The sequence below is a fragment of the Rutidosis leptorrhynchoides genome, chromosome 10 (genome assembly GCF_046630445.1).
Source record: "Rutidosis leptorrhynchoides isolate AG116_Rl617_1_P2 chromosome 10, CSIRO_AGI_Rlap_v1, whole genome shotgun sequence".
Classification (NCBI taxonomy): Eukaryota; Viridiplantae; Streptophyta; class Magnoliopsida; order Asterales; family Asteraceae; genus Rutidosis; species Rutidosis leptorrhynchoides.
This window is the reverse complement of record NC_092342.1, coordinates 33,254,672-33,275,711: the sequence shown is the minus strand read 5'-3', so window position 1 is coordinate 33,275,711 and position 21,040 is coordinate 33,254,672. Positions and strand designations below refer to the sequence as shown.

General features: G+C 35.6%; 2 protein-coding genes across 2 annotated transcripts; both read left to right on the top strand.

Annotated features, from left to right (window-relative positions):
- The first annotated feature begins 6,073 nt into the window (after positions 1-6,073).
- Positions 6,074-7,187, top strand: LOC139870178 (uncharacterized). Its single transcript, XM_071858019.1, has 4 exons — positions 6,074-6,084; positions 6,137-6,363; positions 6,449-6,576; positions 6,675-7,187. The coding sequence occupies exons 1-4, from the start codon at positions 6,074-6,076 to the stop codon at positions 7,185-7,187; spliced, it is 879 nt and encodes a 292-aa protein (XP_071714120.1).
- Positions 7,188-7,892: 705 nt separating this feature from the next.
- LOC139870176 (uncharacterized) lies at positions 7,893-8,510 on the top strand. The gene is made up of 2 exons (XM_071858018.1): positions 7,893-8,287; positions 8,339-8,510. Exons 1-2 carry the CDS (start codon positions 7,893-7,895, stop codon positions 8,508-8,510), a joined length of 567 nt encoding a protein of 188 aa, XP_071714119.1.
- The last annotated feature ends 12,530 nt before the right edge of the window (positions 8,511-21,040 follow it).

Here is a 21,040-nt window from a genome sequence, read left to right as displayed (position 1 = left end):
TGGGTTTTGTCCATATTTAGTATATAGTATAATTAGTATTTCCTTTTATAAAAGATTTCCTATTATTTTTTTAATTAAATAAATACGGAGTATATAATTATAACATCATCATTATGAAAATTAAAAGGTAATTAGCTTAATAATTAAATCATCATTTAGAGATTTATATGACTATATAGTCATATAGATTCGGGTATCGAGTATGATAGGACCAAGAAAGTGTTTGATGAAATTAGCATGTAGTTGGAGCTTTAAGCTTACATTTAATGATTTTATTAAAAATAAAAATAAAAAAAAATCTCTTATAAGTATTTGGACATAACTAATCGGAGTTGAAACCTAAATACGTAATGTGACGTAACAAGACAAACAAATACGATACAATACCTAATTATATTAGTGATATTCATGTAATTTATTATTTCATAAACTAATAAATTATTTTAAAAACTATTTTACCTGGCTTCTCTATAACTTATTTTTTTTTATTTAAAGATTTTATCAGTTAAAAAAAAATACTAGAACTTGTAGTTTATAAAAAGCTATTTGAAACTCATCTTCTAAAATTTACTTTTACAATAAAATCTTAACTTTTATGTACAAAATAGGTTTAACTGTGTCGAAGTAAACTAAGAGTGCATTTGGTTGCATCTTAATAAAATAACTCAGTGCTGAATGTTGAATCGTTAAGCATTCATTGTGTTAGTATCCTTTTACTGACAAGTACTGCTAAAAAAAAAATAAAATCATATGCCGAATCTTACCCAGTTGAAATCATCTGTTAGCCATTGAGCACCTTCATTATTTCTATGAACCTTTTAAAACTATGTATAAAAATAATTACTCCGTGTTAAATAAATATAGTCTTTTATTTATTTGTTCAAAATGTTAATATGGTAACTCTACGTTATTTAGAAGTTCATTCACAACGATTATTATTTATCAAACATGTCATTGTCGTTCATAACAAAATTCATTTAGAATGAAATTCATTAAGATGTTTTTGAATGTTTCAGATTATGAATCATACAACGATTAGTTATTCACTTTTATAAAGTGCACTCTAAGAGATTGTGAGTTTAAGTTTGATGTATATTAATGAAAAAATTCCCGTATTTTGTCATCATTTAGGAATTTTTTTTTGTTAACGACCTCTTTTAGCGTTAATAACGTGCGAAGCGTATGCGAAACAGGCACGGAATCAGAGAAGAAGTTTAAGACCATCGTTAACATTCATTATTAAACTCAATGACCGCTCTAAAAAGGCAATAAAATAATCGCTATATAAACCCATCCAATTTCGTGTAGAGTCGGTAATTTGCAGGTAAATGGAAGTACAAAACTTTTATTTAAAGAATAAGTTTAAGCCACATATAAACCCAACCAAAAGGGGAAAATAAATATAATAAAAATTATAAACAGGACGTAATTTTTGAACAGGAAGAAAGTGAGTCTACTTAACATATCAGGGTTCCTTGTTACCGACCTTGTCGATCGCTGGAAGGCTTCCGTCGCCGTTGATATCCTGACGTATTTTTTTAGCTGCTACCATCGTATACGCAGTAAGATTTTTTCTACTCTGTATTTGTTTTCTCTTCTTATTTTTTTATTCTTCTGCTGCTATCATCACCCCTGTGTACTTATATTTAGCTGCAAATTTACCGACTTTACACGAAATTAGAGTCCCTTGTTTACAATAGTTAGCGAGCAACTGATTTAATGGTATGTACAGTGAAGTTTTGTAATTTTGTTTATTATGCAATTGAATCTTGTTATGCTGCCCAACTGTTCGATGAAATGTCTCAAAGGAGTCGGCTATATACATATGTCGTTGTGTATGGTTCAAGTGGTCCTTGTGTAGGTTTTTGCAAGTTTAAAGTCTATATCTATAAGTCCATTTTTTTTTTTTGTTAGTGCTGTGTCTTCAAGTTATTTGCAAATATCAAGAAAATACAACAATTAAATAGATTTTTCTGTGATCATAAGGGATCTGATGTGGCCTTTATTTTTTGTTTACCTTTTCTACGAAATGGCACTATATGTTCTCTGAGGGAGGAAATATTTTACTAAGATTTCAGTTCGATTAAGCAATCTAGTCATATTGTCTTTTTACAAGGTGAAATAGGACTCATCATCCTTTTTATGGTTTTTGGGGTAGGGATGCTTCATAATGTTATATGAAGATAGGATAATATCTTACCAGTGACAAAATAAAAGTAGAAAACTCCTTTGATCCATTAATGATAATGCGTTGAATGTCAAGTTGTTTTTAGTGCTCGACTCATCACTCATGGTAACGTTGTGAAAGAGATACTTTGGTGGCTCGTGTCCCCATTATAGTTCTATTTGAGGATCAAACCTCACTTGTTTATCTAATTTATACTAACTCGTGCTTGTTATATGTATCTTACATCGTACTGTAACCAGTTTTGTAAAAAACGGCCGAGACGGGCGTCGCAACGGTTTTACCATGCTAGCGTTGCAACGGACCTAGAAACAGTTAAAAAAATGGTCAACGCTTAAAAAACGGTCAACAACGCCAAAAAGACGGTCAACAACGGCCGAGACGGTAAAAAAAGGCAGAGACGGGGTCTAGACGGATGTTTGACCAGTGTTGCCTTTTTAAATAAATTCCAAAAGTAAACATTTTAAACATAAATATATCAAATTAAAGGCAAATATCTATGTTTACTTTGAAATATTTATGTTTGAAATATATATAAAAAGTCAACATTGGTCGACATCCGTCTCGACGCCGTTTTTCCGTTCCAACGTTTTAAGGTCCCTACTGTCTCGACCCCGTCTCACGTCTTCTTCGACCTTGACTGTAATTTGTTCTAGTATATATGTTTACTTGTAGATAAACAAGTTTTTGCAGTTAATTTTTGTTTTTCTGTAAGCTTCCACGTACACAAGTTGCGTTGACATAGAATATAATGCAAGTAAAAGAGAATAATCATATTTAATAGCTATACACCAATGATTTCTTGAATAATCATATTTTGATAGAGATATCTCGAGTTGCAGTATCTCTGATTTCAGTATCATGGCTGGACGTGAACAAAGAGACCCGATCAACGAGCAAGAAGTTAATATAAGAACAGAGATGAGTCAAATTTACTCCAAAATTAAAGAACTCGAAATGGAAGCAAGTGAACACTCTTTAGTGATCAACACTATACAACCACTTGATCCTACAAGGCGTGTTTACAGAATGATTGGAGGTGTACTTGTTGAAAGAACAGTCAAGGAAGTTTTGCCAGCTGTGCAGCAAAGTAAGGAACAAATTGAAGTTGTGATTACCCGATTAAATGAATCTTTGGAGAGGAAGAAGAAAGAGTTGACTGACCTTGTGGGTCCCGCAAATGTGTAGTAGATTTGTTATGGTTTGTGCTTGTTAATGCCCTTTCATTTTGAGTTAAAATGCAGCCTCATAAACTATGAACGTGATATTAAAGATTTGTGAGATTAAATCGCTCTTAGTTGGGTTATGGTTCTTGGTACTCTTTATGTCCTAATACTTTGAAGATGGGGGCGTCACTGGTTTTAACGGTTGTTTGAAATGATCAGTTATATATTCGGTTATGTTTGATCATGTTCTCTTTTATAAAATTGTAAATGTAAATAAATCAAATTGGAATCGAAATTCTGTTTTACAAAATCTGGAATTCATTAGCATCTAAACATATGAATCAAAGCTATAGTTTTATCGTGTAGTATTCTTCTCGTATCAAATCCCATACTATAAAAAAAATTATCGAGGAAAAAAGGGCCAATATCTCTACCTTTGGTGAAACTCTTCGCAATAAATCTATTCCCTTAAAAATCGGTATTTTTGTGTGGCGGGCAATCCAAAAAAGGATCCCGGTTCGGGTCGAGCTTGACAAACGAGGTATCGACTCTATTCTTTGTCCGATTTGTAGAAATGATGTTGAAAACAGTAGACCATTGTTTAACACCATGTGCACAAGGGATTGATCTATGGAACCAAATTCTTAAATGGTGGAATCTCCCTTTCGTTGGCACAAGCGCTCGTTGATGAATCCCTGTTTCCAAGCATCACTGTGACAGGAAAGCTTATTTGGCAAGGTGTAAAATGGGTGAGTTGTTATTTCTTATGGAAAGCTCGAAACGATCCAGTGTTCAAAAATCAGGGGTAGAATGCTTCAAAGATATTATCCAATATTCAAACATCGAGCTTCGGATGGATCTCTAAACGCCATAAAAAATCCTCGTTGGAATGATATCAATGGTTGATAAATCCTGGTTTCTATGCTTCGCATTCAATCATAGATCGGGGATTGGCTAACCTAAGCTTCACATCGTGTTTTTTCAGTTTAGTTCATGTAAATATTCGATAGTTCTAGTCGTTCAGATTGTATAGGTTTCGTGGATCTTTGTTGGGTTTTCTTTCGTCGTAATTCTTTCGTGTTCTAATAAAAGACTTGCTTTTCAAAAAAATAAAATAAAATAAAATAAAATAACTTCTATCTAAATCATCTTAAAATTAGAGGTTAGATCAAATCTCAAGTCTCATCATTTACACTAATTTCCTTTTCTATCAACGTTATAGATTTTAAAAAATCGAATTCTGTTTTGTAAATATTGATTTAGAACTTTCAATACAGGTTAAAAGGTCAAATTAATTTATTGATTTATCTTACATAATACTCCGTATAATGTTGATAAAAATAATACAGTAGAAATGGAACAAAATCAACTATACTAACGAAATCAACAAATGATGACGTGGCAGAATCAGAGACGATAGTCCACAGTAATCCCTTAAACCTTCGCACACAGGATCCAACCGGAAACCCTTATCGTGAATCAACCAAAAAAATCTTGAACGCCACGGCCAACAAACACCCGATCAGAAAGCTCAGCTAAAACGGCATTAACAGTTAACAAAACGACACTAGAACCCGCAATAACACCCAACACAACACCCGTAGTTCCAATAACTTTATTAAACGCAGGCCACTCCATCTTCCCAATCTCATCCACTACTCCACTCCAAATACTCTCACTTTCATTTTCTTCATTTACCACCATTGCTTTCTTTATCTCGATTCCCAGTTGTGATTGTTCTTCTTCATCGGACGATGGTTGTTGTTTTTGTTGTTGTTGTTGTTGTTGTTGTTGTTGTTGTTGTTGGTCGTTTTCTGTTGATTTGACGACGATGGAGAAACGGCGGTTGGTTTTGTTGTGTGTGAAATTAGAGGTGGGATTGAGTGTTTGTTAAAAGGTCAAAGTGATTTACCTTTTTACATTATATAATGTTAATAAATAAATCATACAGTAGAAATAGAACAAAATCAACTATACTAACGAAATCAACAAATGATGACGTGGCAGAATCAGAGACGAAAGTCCACAGTAAACCCTTAAACCTTCGCACACAGGATCCAACCGGAAACCCTTATCGTGAATCAACCAAAAAAATCTTGAACGCCACGGCCAACAAACACCCGATCAGAAAGCTCAGCTAAAACGGCATTAACAGTTAACAAAACGACACTAGAACCCGCAATAACACCCAACACAACACCCGTAGTTCCAATAACTTTATTAAACGCAGGCCACTCAATCTTCCCAATCTCATCCACTACTCCACTCCAAATACTCTCACTTTCATTTTCTTTATTTTCCACCATTGCTTTCTTTATCTCGATTCCCAGTTGTGATTGTTCTTCTTCATCGGACGATGGTTGTTGTTGTTTTTGTTGTTGTTGTTGTTGGTCGTTTTCTGTTGATTTGACGACGATGGAGAAACGGCGGTTGGTTTTGTTGTGTGTGAAATTAGAGGTGGGATTGAGTGTTTGGTAATTAGTGGTGGGTTTGATTGTTGATGATGATGGTGGTGATAGTAGGGATGGGGTGAAATGAGAGAGAGAAAATGCCATATTTGGAAAGAAACGTGAAAGTGGAACAAGAGTGGATAGAAATGTCGACTCACGGAGAAAATTAAAAAAGAATTTTACTAACCAAAGTCGTAAGGGCTACCATTAAACACTTGAATGCTCATTAGCGCTTACGCACCTCATGCGGTTCTAGGAGAAGAAGATAAGAGATGTTTTTTGGGTATCTCTAGAGGTTGTGAGAGGGTGCTCGACTGATCATCGTCTGATTATAGGGGCGATCTCAATGGTCACATAGGAGCCAGTACGGAGGGTTATGCGGGTGCCCACGGGGGTTTTGGGTATGGAGTAAGGAATGAAGAAGGTTGCTCTATCCTCGATTTCGCTATCGCCCATGATTTAGTTATTGCAAACTCTTTCTTTAGAAAGACGGAGGCCCATTTAGCTACTTTTTATAGCGGGGGGCGTAGTACTCAGATTAATTATCTGCTGCTTCGTAAAGGTGACCTTAGGACATGTAGGGACTGTAAGGTCCTGACAGGCTTTGTATTGTTGCTCTCAACATGGACTGTTGGTCATGGATTTAGAAATTCAGAGACGAACCAACATGAGTGTGAGAGCAATTTTACCAAGAATCCTATGGAAGAACTTGAGCGGAGATAAGGCAGAATCTTTTAGAGCGAAGGTGGTCGAAAGAGTAGATGAAATGTATAATGTATCGCATGTTGACGTGGATCGTATGTGGAATAGTTTAGGATCCACCATTAGGGGGGTTGCCAAAGAATCCCTAGGTGAGACAGTAGGGACTTTCAGGCAAGTAGGGAATCTTGGTGGATTAGTGAGGAGGTCCAAGCCAAAGTCACGGTTAAACATGTAAGGTTCAGGGAGCTCATCACCCTTCGAGACGGTCCACTTGTTGACAGAACGAGGGCAGAAGAAAGATATAAAGAGGCAAAAAGAGAAGCTAAGAAGGCAGTTGCGCGTGCGAAAGATAAGGCGTACGAAGAGTTGTACAAGAGACTAGACTCTAAAGAGGGAGCAAATGATATCTTCAAGATAGCTAAGGCAAGGGAGCGTAGAAGAAGGGACATGGATAATATTAAATTTATCAAAGATGAAGCTGGTAAAAGCATCGTAAAGGAAGATGGAATTAGGAAAAGATGGGAGGAGTATTTCTCGCCTCTTTTCATTGCGGGTAGATCTGAGCGCAACGATGAGCGTGATGACACATCAATAGAAGAGTATCAAAACAACTGTCCCTACTCGATGATTAAAGAGAATGAAGTTAGAGAGGCTCTAAGAAGATGGGAAGAAATAAATGCGTAGGACCGGACCAAATCCCTATAGAAGCTTGGCGATGTCTGGGCGATGATGGTGTGAGGTGGCTGACAAGTCTTTTCAACAAGACGTTTAGAAGCCAAAAAATGCCAACGGAATGGAGACTCAGCGAGGTTATTCCCATCTATAAGAACAAAGGGGATGCTCAAGTATGCAGTAACTATAAGGGTATAAAATTACTTAGCCATATCATGAAGCTTTGGGAGAGAGTGATTGATACTAGGCTTCGACGCGAGACAAAGGTGTCTGAGAACCAATTTTGTTTCATGCCAGAGCGTTCTTCGATGGAGGCGATTCATATCATTAGAAGCCTTATGGAGAAGTACGGGGAAAAGCAAAAGAACTTACACATGGCGTTCTTAGACTTGGAGAAAGCATATGACTGTGTTCCACGGGCATTGATTAGGAAGAGCCTCAGTGATCGGGGTATCCCGAGTAGTTACATCAGAACTATTAAAGACATGTACGATGATGCGAAGTCTCGTGTTCGGACGCATGTGGGAAACACGGAGTTTTTCCCGGTGGAAGTTGGCCTACACCAAGGATCGGCACTTAGCCCTTTTCTTTTCGCTTTAATCCTCTCGACGAGCTGTCTCGAGGGATACAAGACAACATCCCATGGTGCTTGATCTTTGCCGATGATATTGTTTTAGTACCGGAAACCAAGGAGGAGCTAAATAGAAAACTTGAGCTATGGAGGTCTTAGAACGAAATGGTCTAAGAATAAGTAGACAAAAAACTGGATACCTTATGAGCGACTTCGATGGGAACAAAAACGAGCTCAATGATGATGTGGATATTCACATCGGGGACCAGATCTTGCACCCGCAAGATTCTTTTAGATATTTAGGCTCGATGATCCACAAATCGGGAAGGATTGACGAGGACGTGACTCATCGTATTAAGGTAGGATGGTTGAAGTGGAGAGCATCGACCGGAGTCTTATGCGATAAGAAGGTACCTTTTAAACTGAAGGGGAAATTCTTCAAGGTGGCAATTAGACATGCCATGTTATATGGTTCAGAGCGCTGGCCATTGACGAAGGCTCTGGAAATAAGGATGGAGGGGGCTCAGATGAGGATGCTTAGGTGGACGTGTGGTAAAACCATGATAGATATGATACCAAATGTGGTTTTTAGAGAAAACCTGGAAGTGGGGAGTATCATCAACAAACTTAAAGAAGAACGACTTCGATGGTTTGACCATGTTATGAGGCGCCCACTTACGGCTCCGGTTAGAAGAGTAGAGGCCCTCACGGTGGACGGTGTTAGAAAAGAGGTAGACCTAAGCGTAGATGGGAAGATCGAGTGAAGATCGACATGAAGGAGATTTTGTTGACCGAGGACATGACTTCTGATAGGAATTTGTGGAGGTCTAGAATTAGAATATGTGACACCCCGTACTAAATCATCATGTACGGACCATCAACAACAGGATCATTACAAGGTCAAACACTATATGCGTTTTCAAAACAAGTTGCGTTCATGATAAAAAGGTGATGTCATAACTAACGTCGAATGTTTAGTAACCAAAAGTATGCTTCAATGAACAGAAGCCATTAATAATAGTACGTGACCCTTAGGTCGTTACAAATCATAGTTTCAAATGTAATTAAGTTTGAATGCAAGATAAAGTAGTTCATGCAGTGACATCTCTAAAGCAGCGGGTGTCTACAGCAAGACTAGTACACAGCGGAAGCAACCTTAAGCACCTGAGAAAAACATGCTTAAAAATGTCAACACAAAGGTTGGTGAGCTATAGATTAAGTATAACAGTAATGTAAGGTAGGCCACGAGATTTCAGTGCTACAAAGAGCGTTTCAAAACAGTATGATAAAGTATATGTTAACCGTGGGCACTTGGTAACTAACTTAACGTTTATACCCCCTGAAAGTACACTTGGCAAGTGCGTATGTATACGAAGTATTAAACACCCGTTAAATGCTAGCGCTACTAGCCTGAGTGGGGATGTCAAACCCTATGGATCCATATCTAAGATTCGCGTTCACCGGTTCAAAAACCAATGACTAAACGTTACCGAGCTAAAGGGAATGTTTATGCCGTTGTATAACCTATACATATAAATTTTAAGTACTCGTGCCTAGTATGTAAAACGTAAAATGCGCATGTATTCTCAATTCCCAAAATAGTTAAAGTAAAAAGGGAATGCTATAACTTACAATGATAAAGTAGCGGTAAAGTATGACTCGGGAAATAAGCAAGTGTGTAGGTCCGGAAAGTCCTCAACCTAAGTCAAATAGTACTAAGTCAGTAAATCGTCCGAATAGGTTTAAAAGTATGTAAATAAGGTCTTAAAGGTCATCATCATTCATCATCAAACAAAAGGTGTAAAGTAAGTTTCGTTATTGAAAGAGTTTAAAACAAAGGCTGAGTTCGGTCAGTCACCACGGCCTATATACCTACTGAAATAAGGTGAGACCAGTGGCCATGGCTCCGTATATGAGTCCTTTAGTTGTGGTAAAAATCCCAGAAGCAAACTCGTCTTCGTTTGACCGTGGCGACGGTCTAAGTGTGAGTAGGTCAGAATTTTCAGCACAACGTTAAAAGGTCATAGTGACGATCGGAGGGCCATAAATCCTAAAACGTAACTCGGATTAAGATGAGTCCTAAATGAAAAGTTTTCCACTAGAACAGAGATATCTGAAAATCATCTTTACAGTAGCCCAGGTCGTACGGGTCAGGCACAAAAACAGTAAAGCAGTAGGTTCCGGGGGTTCTTGGTGCTCGATGCTTATCACGGTTCTCATCCTTGATGCATATAGCTTCAAGTGTACAACTCGTTGATGTGTTTGCATCATCTTTACCAAGTTTTGACCATCATAACCCAAGTGTAAGTCTAAGATAAGTAGCACAACTCAATTAAGTGTTGCAAATGTTTTGATGAACCAAAGTTACATCAAAGTCTTAGATTTAACACATACATGAAGTATAAAAGTAATATTAACCAAGTTTTGACTATGACACAAGTGTAAGTCTAAGACATGTAGCACAACTTACTTAAGAGTTGTATGAAGTTTGATGAACCAAAGTTACATCAAGGTCTTAGATCTAACACATACATGAACTTTAAAACTAATAATAAGTTACAAACTTGAAAGTAAACTTATGAAATCAAGATCTTAAGTTGTAGAACATAGTTCTTAGTTAGATCTTGAAGATCCTAGACGCAAAAGTCTAGATCTAACATAAGTGTACAAAGTTATAGTTAAAGAAAGCTTACTTACATGTTCTTGAACTTTCAAAGTTAACTTCAGTTCAAGAAAGTATGAGATCAAGACTAACTTGTAATACTTGACCATTTAAACTAACAAACATGAAATTAAAGTGCATAATATAAAGAAACAAGCTAGGTAAACAAGTAACTAGTTCATGGGTTGTTCATACTTTAAAGATTCAAACCAAAGTTTGATCTTTAAGAATCTAAACTTTAAGTTTACAAACATGACTTACAAGTAATGATTCTACAACCATGAACTTAAAATCTTTTAACATATTAAGTGTAGAACATAAACTAGAAAGTTTATGTTCTTGTGTGTTCTTATAAATACAAGATAAATGAAGAACAAAATAACAAGTTTGGTTCTTGAAAACTAGTAAGTAAATAATAACAAGTAACAAAGTAACAACAACTAACAAGTATCAAACAACAAACAAAGAACAAAAGATGATGATGATATGTATGTGTGTGTTTCGGTTTTGGCCAAAGAAAAGGGAGAAAAAGAAGTTCTTGTTACTTACAAGAAAGAGAGAAAACCTTGAGAGAAAAATGAGAGAAAGTTGCAAGTAATTTTTGAGTGTGTGTGAGAAATGAAGTCTAGTGAAAGAGTATTAAGGAAACTAAAAAAAACTCCCCTTTCATGCTATATGGCTGACGGTTTGATCAAGGGTAGGGGAGAGGATTAGTCCACTAGTTTCATGTATGTAAAGCCTTAAAAGTTGGATAATAAGGGAGCTTGCATGGGGATAAGGTGGTAACTAGATTCTTCATGTAAAAACTAGCTAGTTACATCATTAAGTAATACTTACACATGAGAGACATGGGCTAATGAATCCATTTAAGATGTAGGGTGGGCTCATAAGCCCAATATCATGAGTTCATAACATTAACAAGGCCCAAGTTCAAGTATTTAACAAGTTAATCCAATTAAAGCCCAAGTAATTAACTAACCACCATAGTTAATTAAAATGATTAATAAAATCAATCATGAATGTAAATAATATTTTAAAAATATTATTCGTGAAAGTTTCGTGTGTCACAAAGACGTTTAGGGCATTTAAAAGTCAAGTACGGTTAATCATGGCAACATGTAAATGTAATAACATACATTTGTTTAATCACAAGTATTAATAATAATAATTATTAATAATTAACGTTGGAAAATCCAGGGTCGTTACATTACCCACCTGTTAAAGAAAATTTCGTCCCGAAATTTTAAGCTGAGGTAGATGGAGGAGTCGGGAAAAGGTGAGGATACTTCCGCATCATTTGATCCTCTCGCTCCCAAGTAAACTCAGGTCCTCGTTTGGCATTCCATCATACTGGGACGATCGGAATCTTATTGCGTTTCAAAGTTTTGATCTCACGATCCATAATTTCAACAGGTTCTTCCACAAAGTGGAGTTTGTCATCAATAGTAAGTTCTTCTAATGGTATGATAAGTTCGGGTGCAGCAAGACACTTCTTCAAGTTTGACACGTGGAAGGTAGGATGAACTGAGCTCAATTGTGCTGGTAGATCCAAACGGTAAGCAACGGGTCCAACACGTTCCAAGATTTTAAAAGGACCAATGTATCGTGGGTTTAACTTTCCACGTTTTCTAAAACGGATCACACCCTTCCAAGGTGCAACCTTCAACATTACACGGTCACCAACGTTGAATTCAAAGTCTTTACGTTTAAGATCGGCATAACTCTTTTGACGATCGCGGGCAGTCTTAAGTCTAGCTTGAATTTGAGCAATCTTTTCCGTTGTTTCGTGTACTACCTCAGGTCCGGTGATTTGCTTTTCACCTACTTTGGCCCAACAGATAGGAGATCGGCACTTGCTGCCATACAATGCTTCAAAAGGTGCGGCATTAATGCTCGAGTGATAACTGTTGTTGTAAGAAAATTCGGCGAGTGGCAAATGCCTTTCCCAGGCCTTTCCGAAATCGATGACACATGTACGCAACATGTCTTCCAAGGTCTGAATCGTTCGTTCACTTTGCCCGTCGGTCTGTGGGTGATAAACAGTACTCATGTCGAGACGGGTTCCCATGGCTTCTTGCAAAGAACGCCAAAATCTGGAAGCAAAACGGGGATCGCGATCTGAGATGATCGATAAAGGTACACCATGACGAGATACAACCTCCTTGATGTATAATTGAGCAAGTCTCTCCATCGTATCCGTTTCCTTCATCGCTAGGAAGTGTGCAGATTTAGTAAGGCGGTCAACAATAACCCAGATGGTATCGTACCCGCCCACCGTCTTTGGTAGCTTGGTGATGAAATCCATAGTTATCCTTTCCCACTTCCATTGCGGGATTTCCGGCTGTTGAAGTAACCCAGAAGGTCTCTGATGCTCGACTTTAACCTTCGAGCAAGTCAAACACTTACCAACATAAGTCGCAACATCCTTCTTAAGATTCGGCCACCAATACTGTTCCTTAAGATCGTGGTACATTTTGCCCGCTCCGAGATGAATCGAATATCTCGATTTATGCGCTTCATTAAGTATAAGGTTCCGTAGATCTCCATAAAGAGGTACCCAAATTCTTTCGGCATAACGTCGGAGTCCAGACTCCCTAACCTCGAATCGAGAGACGAGTATTGATGTGCAGCGGGGTAGTATATAAAATAGTTATTATTTTACTAGAAAAATACTATTAAATACGATACAATTTTACACAAGATATTTATTTATTTATAGAATGGATATACTTAAACCTTGCTACAACACTTATAGGCAGTGTACCTAATCGTACAGTAGTGTAGTTTTTAGTAAGTCCGGTTCGTTCCACAGGGAGATCTTTAAGCAAAGCTCAACGCTATATTAGTTTACTTTTATTAAAATTACAAATATATATATAAGTAATATTATTATTATAAAGGGGGGGTTTTTACCGTTTAATGACCGGTTTGTCGATTTTAAAACTTTAGTCGCAGTTAAAACCTAATGTAAAATATAAAATAAATACAAGACTTTAAATTAAAGCGTAAAGTAAATAACGATAATGAAATTGCGAATAATAAAAATGCGATAAAAATTAAATTGCGATAATTAAAAAGTACGATAATTAAAAGTGCGATAAAATGAAATAACAATAAATAAAAGTGCGATAATTAGAAGTGCAATTAAATATAAAATAAAGGAAATTAAATATGAAATAAAAGAATTATGCTTATTTAAACTTCCGTAATCATGATGTTTGACGTGTTGATTTTAGTTTTATGCCCATGGGTTAATTGTCCTTTGTCCTGGATTATTCAATATGTCCGTCTGGTTTTTGTCCATAACAGTCCATCAGTCATAAATATAAATTGCAAGTGTCCTTGTCAAATTATTATTATACCCGAAGATAAATATTCCAACTAATTGGGGATTCGAATTGTAACAAGGTTTTAATACTTTGTTTAATGAATACACCAGGTTATCGACTGCGTGTAAACCAAGGTTTTACTACTTTGTTAACAATTACACCAATTACCCTTGAATGTAATTTCACCCCTGTTTTGATTATTCTAGTGGCTATTAATCCATTCCCGTGTCCGGTTAAATGAACGATTATTCGTACATATAAATACCCCGCCCATCGTGTCCGATCGAGTGTATATGGTAATTTATAGGGACGCCCAATTGTAAATCTTTATATTAACATTAACAAACTTTCATTTAGTTAAACAAATATAAAGCCCATTAATAGCCCATAGTCTAGTTTCCACAAGTGTCGTTCTTTTGTCCAAACCCCAATTATGGTACAAAGCCCAATTACCCAATTTTAATAATTAGCCCAACATCATGATTACTTCGTTTTAAACAAGCATAATAATAACTTAGCTACGAGACATTAATATAAAAAGGTTGAACATAACTTACAATGATTAAAAATAGCGTAGCGTTACACGGACAGAATTTCGACTTACACCCTTACAACATTCGCTAACATACCCTTATTATTAGAATTATAATTAAAATTAAATTATAAATTATAAATATAAATATATATTACTTATGAAGAGGAAGAGAAAAAGGATATTAAAACTCGTCAGAAAACTGGCTATTTATAGGACCTGACCAGTAATCTCACACCATGCGACTCGCATGGTTTTGTGCTTCTGGCCATGCGAGTCGCATGGCCACCCTGGATTCAGCCAACTACTTTTGTTTTCTTCTTGCCGACGTAATATAATAATAATAATATATATAATATATAATTATATATAATTATATATATATTATATTATATTCTTGTGCATAGTAGACTAGATATTTTTGGTCCGTTGCGTCGGGCGTTTCTTCTTGGCTCAGGTCCCGGTTCCGGATTTTCGGACGTCCTCGCGTATTATTTTAAATCGCGTACTTTGCGTTCCGCAACTTGTACTCTTGTCATTTTGAGACGTTCTTCATCAATATTTTGAACCTTTTTAGTTGTATCTTGTACTTTATAGCTCTTTGGACCTTTTTGTCTTCATTTTGTCGAATCTGCCTTTTGTCTTCACCTTTTATTATTTAAACGAATATCACTTGTAAATAGAACAATTGCAACTAAAAGCTTGTCTTTCTTGAGGAATAATGCTATGAAATATATGTTCGTTTTTAGCATTATCAAATATTCCCACACTTGAGCGTTGCTTGTCCTCAAGCAATATTGTCTTGAAATACTAGAATCACTTCTTTATTCTTCATACTTTGTACATCAGTGATTTCTATACGGCGGTATAAACAATGGAAGTAACGATATGGTTTACAGTCCCACATGACTATAAAAATTTAGATCCATTAAGGAAATTGGATCTTTATGAAAACATTTGATCTTTTGAAATCTAGTTTTTACCCTAGATAAGTTTTCCGGAATAACCCTTTACCGGTGTTTGCAAAATATTTTTGTGGGTTTGGTGGGTTTCAGATTTGAAAATTTTAGCTCAAAACTTGCGGTTTTGTGTCACCCACTTGCTAACCTTGTATTAGGAAAGCAACACGTCCAGTTTACTTGTCCCGTATATTACCTTTCGGCAAACTACCGTCCGGTTGTAAAGGAAAGCGTTGAACAAGCAACTGTTAAGGCAATGTCCCGTGACATGCTTTTGATTATGGTCTATAACGTGTCGGACGCAATTACTATCCTTGGTAGGAGCAATAGTAAAGCTCATCCTTATAATTTTTCGGCCTGGCACAAGGTCCTGTCTTTGACCACTATGCAACCACCGTTCTTACGGTTGACACCCGATTTAATTCAGGTGACCTAATGAATTCCAGGTGAATTCCTAGGATTTTACGTTCAATGGTAATGAACGCATTGAAAATAGGGTTTTCAGAAAACAAATCGGTTTGTATTTTTGATCAAAATATTTTCTCGTTTCAGCTCGAGTTTTAGATATCATTGAATTCCATGAGTTTGAATTCTCAATCTTTACGGTCAATCTCTAGGATTGAGTAATATCAGTCTTAAAAGCTGATTTTTAATCTTTAAGGAGATTATCCTTTCTGGGGATCTGATTCATTAGTCTTATCAAGCTAATTTGCACGGTGCCCCCCCATTGTACGAGATAAATCCTTCTCATGGTTAGGATAAATCTGACCACTTGGCGACCCTGTTTGATGCTGAGGTCCGTGGATTTCCTGCTGATTTTAGTGATGACTTTTCTAGATTTTTCGTCAACCTACAGCTGGTCTGGACGACAACTTCATGACCTAAATCAAGAAGCGCGTGTCTTTTTCGGAAGACTTTACTTCCTTTTAATGATGGAATTGATTCATTGTGTGGATCCATCTCTTCTTTTCTTTCATTGGGTAAAACAGTTTAGCTTAGTCCAAAGCAAAAGTATTTTCAGTTATTTGTTACAAATATATGTGGCATATGTTTAAAATAACTTGGTAAATTTTCCCACACTTGGCTTTTTATTTTTCTTTTTATCGTCCTCTATTCCATTTTTAAATGAATTTTAACATTTTAGTTTGTTTCTCAATTTATGTCCTTTCCGAGGTAACAATAATTTCGGTGTTAAAACCTAGTTTTATCGTTCATAAATATGTATAAACATGATTTTGAATTCATTTAATTGAAAATTTTGAAAAATTTTACTAGAATTGGGTAGTCAGTATATAAGACTAGGGCTGTTCTTTTTTATCAGAGAGCACTAGATTCTAATACAACTACTGCTTTACTAGTATTTTTAATGGTAACCAAGTGTTTAATATAAAAATTTTAAAATCCGAAAGAATTTAACCCCTTCCCACACTTAAGATCTTGCAATGCCCTCATTTGCAAGAAATCAGTAACAATTTAAATTATTTAGGGTGATTTGTGTGAAAATGATTAAATTTTTACCAAAGTTTCCAAATATATTGGCGTTTGCTTGCTGAATGATAAATGGTGCACGTCATTTGTTCATTCAGTCTTGTTGTTATTTCACATACATTTTGCATCATTGTCGTCAAAATTACTTGCTTTTGCTGAACTTAATGCCAGTCTTTGAAAACGCGTTGTTTTACCCTGTTTTGTGCATAAAATAGAATACATACAATACAAATATAATCATACATGCAATTTGAAATGGAACTTTGGCATCCCACTTTCAAACTATAAGAAAAATATTAGTACACAATAATAATAAAATATCAAACATTACATAAATATAATAAAATGTTAAGTGTTTAAAATAAAAATAGAAATTACCACTTATATCTACTGATCAGGAGGTGGGTTAGGAGGAAAATTAGGATATGGATCCCAATTCATGTTCGCGTCCGGGTTCCATGGCTGATTATAGGTGTACTGGTATGCTGCGTCATAATCATATGAATCATAGGGTGGTCTCATCTCTGGCTGATGTGCGGGATAGTATGCGGGTCGGGTCGGATAATACATCTCGCCAGGCTGCAACTGGCTTATAATTTGGCGCTGATGATAATCCCATCGGTCATGCTCTCGTTGCCGGGAATGCTCGTAGTCATTCCGGCGTTGCCATGCCTCGTACTGCATATGCCTATCATAGTTCGTCATGTATTCATCCTCCATACGAATACCTAAATCAAGAGCAGTCTCCCGAACAACTCCTATAATGTTGTTCGCCTCCTCCATCTCATCATCCGAACCTCTCTCTACCTGTCGCTGAGGTCCCTCGTATCGATATACCCGACCACGTCTCATCAATAATACCCTTGCACCGTGATAAAGGTTTGAACTTATGGTTTCACCTCCATCCTCTATTTCGTTCATTGGACCCCCTTGGTGCTTATCTACACCTAAATACTCTCCAATGAGAGTAATGAAAATACCACCACCTATAATACTCCCCGATTTCATCCCCGAAACTACATTAGCGAGATAATAGCCAACACAATAGGGAATGTTAACGAAACTCCTCGGGTCTCTAATACACTTGAGGTAGAACAAATCGTTTACGGTCAATTTCTCCTTATTCCTACCCCTTTGTGTAATTGTGTTTGCTAAGAATCTATGAATAACCCGGAGTTCAGCTCTGTCTATATCTAAGTATGTATGATTTCCACTGGCGTGAAATTCATTAAAGTGGGACATACGCCTCCAGACAGCGTTAACATCAAATTCCCTATCTACCCTTTCTCCTTGGGCAATCAGGCTATTACAGTCGGGGCTCAAAAGTTCAGCAGGGGTGTAAATCTGTAAGGCCCTAGCTAAATCTATCATGGACATTCTGTACATGCGTCCACCTAACAGAAATCTAATAAAGCTTCTATCATCTATCCTCCTAACATCACTGTTCAACTTAATAGTACTAAGTAATTCTATACACCATTCCCTATATATGGTTCTACGAATGGAAAATAGACGCATCCAATCGTTAAACTGAGAATTACCATACCTTTGCACCAATAATTGCCGAATCGGTTCGGCAAGGTCAACTGTTTCCAAAGGTACCCAGTCAATTGCCCTTGGCATTTCAACAACCTTAAAGTAGAGAATGTGCATGTTCTTTTGATAGTCTGGATACTCTATCCAACATCTATCAAATCTCAGATTTGGATGTAACTGATCTTCATTAATGTCTAAGCTCAGAATCCTTTGATGTGGAGCGAATTGACGAAACTGATTCACGAATAATTGATCTTGATCGTGATAAGGAATATGTTGCTCCTCCTGTTCTTCTTCTTCTTGTTGCATATGTTGTTCTTGTTCATGAAACATTTGCGGTTCGGGCTCTGGTTGCCTGGATGATGATGCTCCTGAACCTCCAGTATCGGCTTTCTGCAAAACACATTAAACACAAAATTTTTGCATCCAAATATGCATTAGTGTTAGCAAAATAATAACTTGAAACAATTATGATGACATGTTCAATTCATAACATATTTTATACATATTTTCCTAAAAATAACAATTATATACTTTTACATACGAAAATGTGTACAATGTTTTATCACATTTAAACTCTTAAACATGTCAACAATAATTATTATAACAATTAAACACTTGTTACATGGCATTCAAATCAAACTAGTGCTCATTTTCTTATTTTTGTCAAGTCTACACTTTGTCAAATAAGCATATACGAAAAATGTACATCAAGTTCATAAGCATTTATCTTAAATAACATGCCAAAATAATTACTACTAGCAATGAAACAAGTTTCAAATGGCCTTTATATCAAATTATCCAAGTTCATGAATTTTTAGACTTAAAAAGTCTACTTTAATTCTCAAAAACATGTTTAGGCTCAAAGTTTGGATCAATTAACTACCTAAACATGTTACACTACTTAATTTAGCAACAATTCATGACAAAAATCGGCCATAACCTGTTTATATCAAAAAGCCCCAAATTGCTCAAGAACACAAACCCTAGATTCTTAAAAATTTGAAGTTTTTAGCTTCAATTCATGTTAAATAGCTTCTATCTAGGATATACATGCATAATATAACAACAATTTAGCTCTAATTACACCTAAATTTAACAAAATCAAAATATAAATTTTCTAGCTCAAGAACACAAAAATTCGAATTTAAAGAGATTAGGGGTGAAATCTTTACCTTTCTCCTGAAGGGGTTGAGACTACTGAATCTAGGCATGATTATTGTGAAGTTTTGCAAGAAATTTGGTAAAAAATGGCGGATTTTTGAGAGGATTTTGGAGAGTTTTCGTGTATATGTGTGTGTGTTGTGAATGAAGCAGAACTCGGCTGCCTTTTTGATCCTGTCCAGTTTTTAACAGCCATGCGAGTCGCATGGCTGCCTGCCCATCCCCATGCGACTCGCATGGGGGTCAATTCCCAGGTATTTTTTTTTTTTTTTTTTTTTTTTATTTTTTTTTTTTTTTATTTTATAAACCTTAAACTTTTTAGAACATAAAATTTAATAAAATTTTAAAAATTTTGTTTCTTTTTAAGACGAGGTCGTTTCGGGACTATGCCCTAGTCCGTCCCTCGACAAAATTTTAAAATTTGTCTTTTTGTAGCGATTGTTTTAAAAGCTAAGATTTTTGGGTTTTTTAATGTTTTTGCATACTTTAAATCAATAAGATTAAAAATAATGATAATAAAAGTTCTCGTCCCTCCCTCGGGTAAAGCAATTTCGGTTCAAAGACCTAGTCTTCAACTTACGACGAATTTTAAAAATCATATTTTTAACTTAATGAGATAAAGTAAATTTTTGTTTTTAAATTCACACAACTTAAATATAAAATTCAAAATTAAAAAATTAAAAATTAAAAATTCACACCAAACTTAATTTAAAAAATTCATAAATTCATATCAAACTTATATTAATTTTTCAAATATTTATAATTTAAATATATTGTTTTTACAAAGTTTACAATATTAATTTAAGATTTAAATATTAATTTTTAAAAATATGGTAAAAATAAAATTAAAAATCTTTTTGTCTTTTTATCCCACTTTAATCAATCAAATATTATCAAAAATATGCGCCCCTCTTTTCGGTAAAGTAATTTCGGTTCCAAGACCTAATTTAACTCATGACGAATTTTTGAAATATTTTGGTTTGATTGATTAAAGATATTTATACCTTAAGAATAAACGTTAAATTTCGCAGTGATGTAATAAATTTTTGAAGGATATCAATAATTTCGGTCGCCAAACCTAATTTTATTTAATACCAATTTAATACTTTTTAGCGAACAAATTAGCGTTTATTATCAAAAGGTTAAAAATAAAAATAAGAATAAAAACTGTACAGACATACCTGTGAAATAGATTTCTTAGTTATATGATCTATTATATTCATAAGATAGTCGGTTTAATTGGTCTTCCATGGCTGCATAGGCGTAACCTCGAGCATTCATTGTCTTTTCTTCTAAACATATGAACGGTCCGTCTCTGCATAAAGTAACAAATTCGGTATTTGAATAGGTTTGATTATTTGAACATTTACCTCCATGTGACCATTTTCCGCATTTGTGACATTTTTCTAGGTGTCGTGCTCTTCTTTTCGCTGCGGATTTTGATTTTCCTTTACCAAATTGTAACTTATTATCTTCGCATCTGGATCCTTTTCTAACTCCGTCCATTCTTTCTCTGATTACTGATACTAATTCACTCGGTAGTATGTCATTATTTCTTTTAGTGATCAAAGCGTGTAGCATTAGACCATGGTTTAGTTCACAGGCAGTCTTCATTTCGTAAAAA

Excerpts from the sequence above, each read along its gene's own strand:
- LOC139870178 (XM_071858019.1), top strand. Across the intron at positions 6,364-6,448 it reads TTATCTGCTGCTTCGTAAAG|AAATTCAGAGACGAACCAAC; the intron begins GTGACCTTAGGA and ends TCATGGATTTAG. Across the intron at positions 6,577-6,674 it reads GAGTAGATGAAATGTATAAT|GCAAGTAGGGAATCTTGGTG; the intron begins GTATCGCATGTT and ends AGGGACTTTCAG.
- LOC139870176 (XM_071858018.1), top strand. The coding sequence starts at position 7,893 with ATGGAGGTCTTAGAACGAAATGGTCTAAGAATAAGTAGACAAAAAACT. Across the intron at positions 8,288-8,338 it reads GCTCAGATGAGGATGCTTAG|AGAAAACCTGGAAGTGGGGA; the intron begins GTGGACGTGTGG and ends TGTGGTTTTTAG.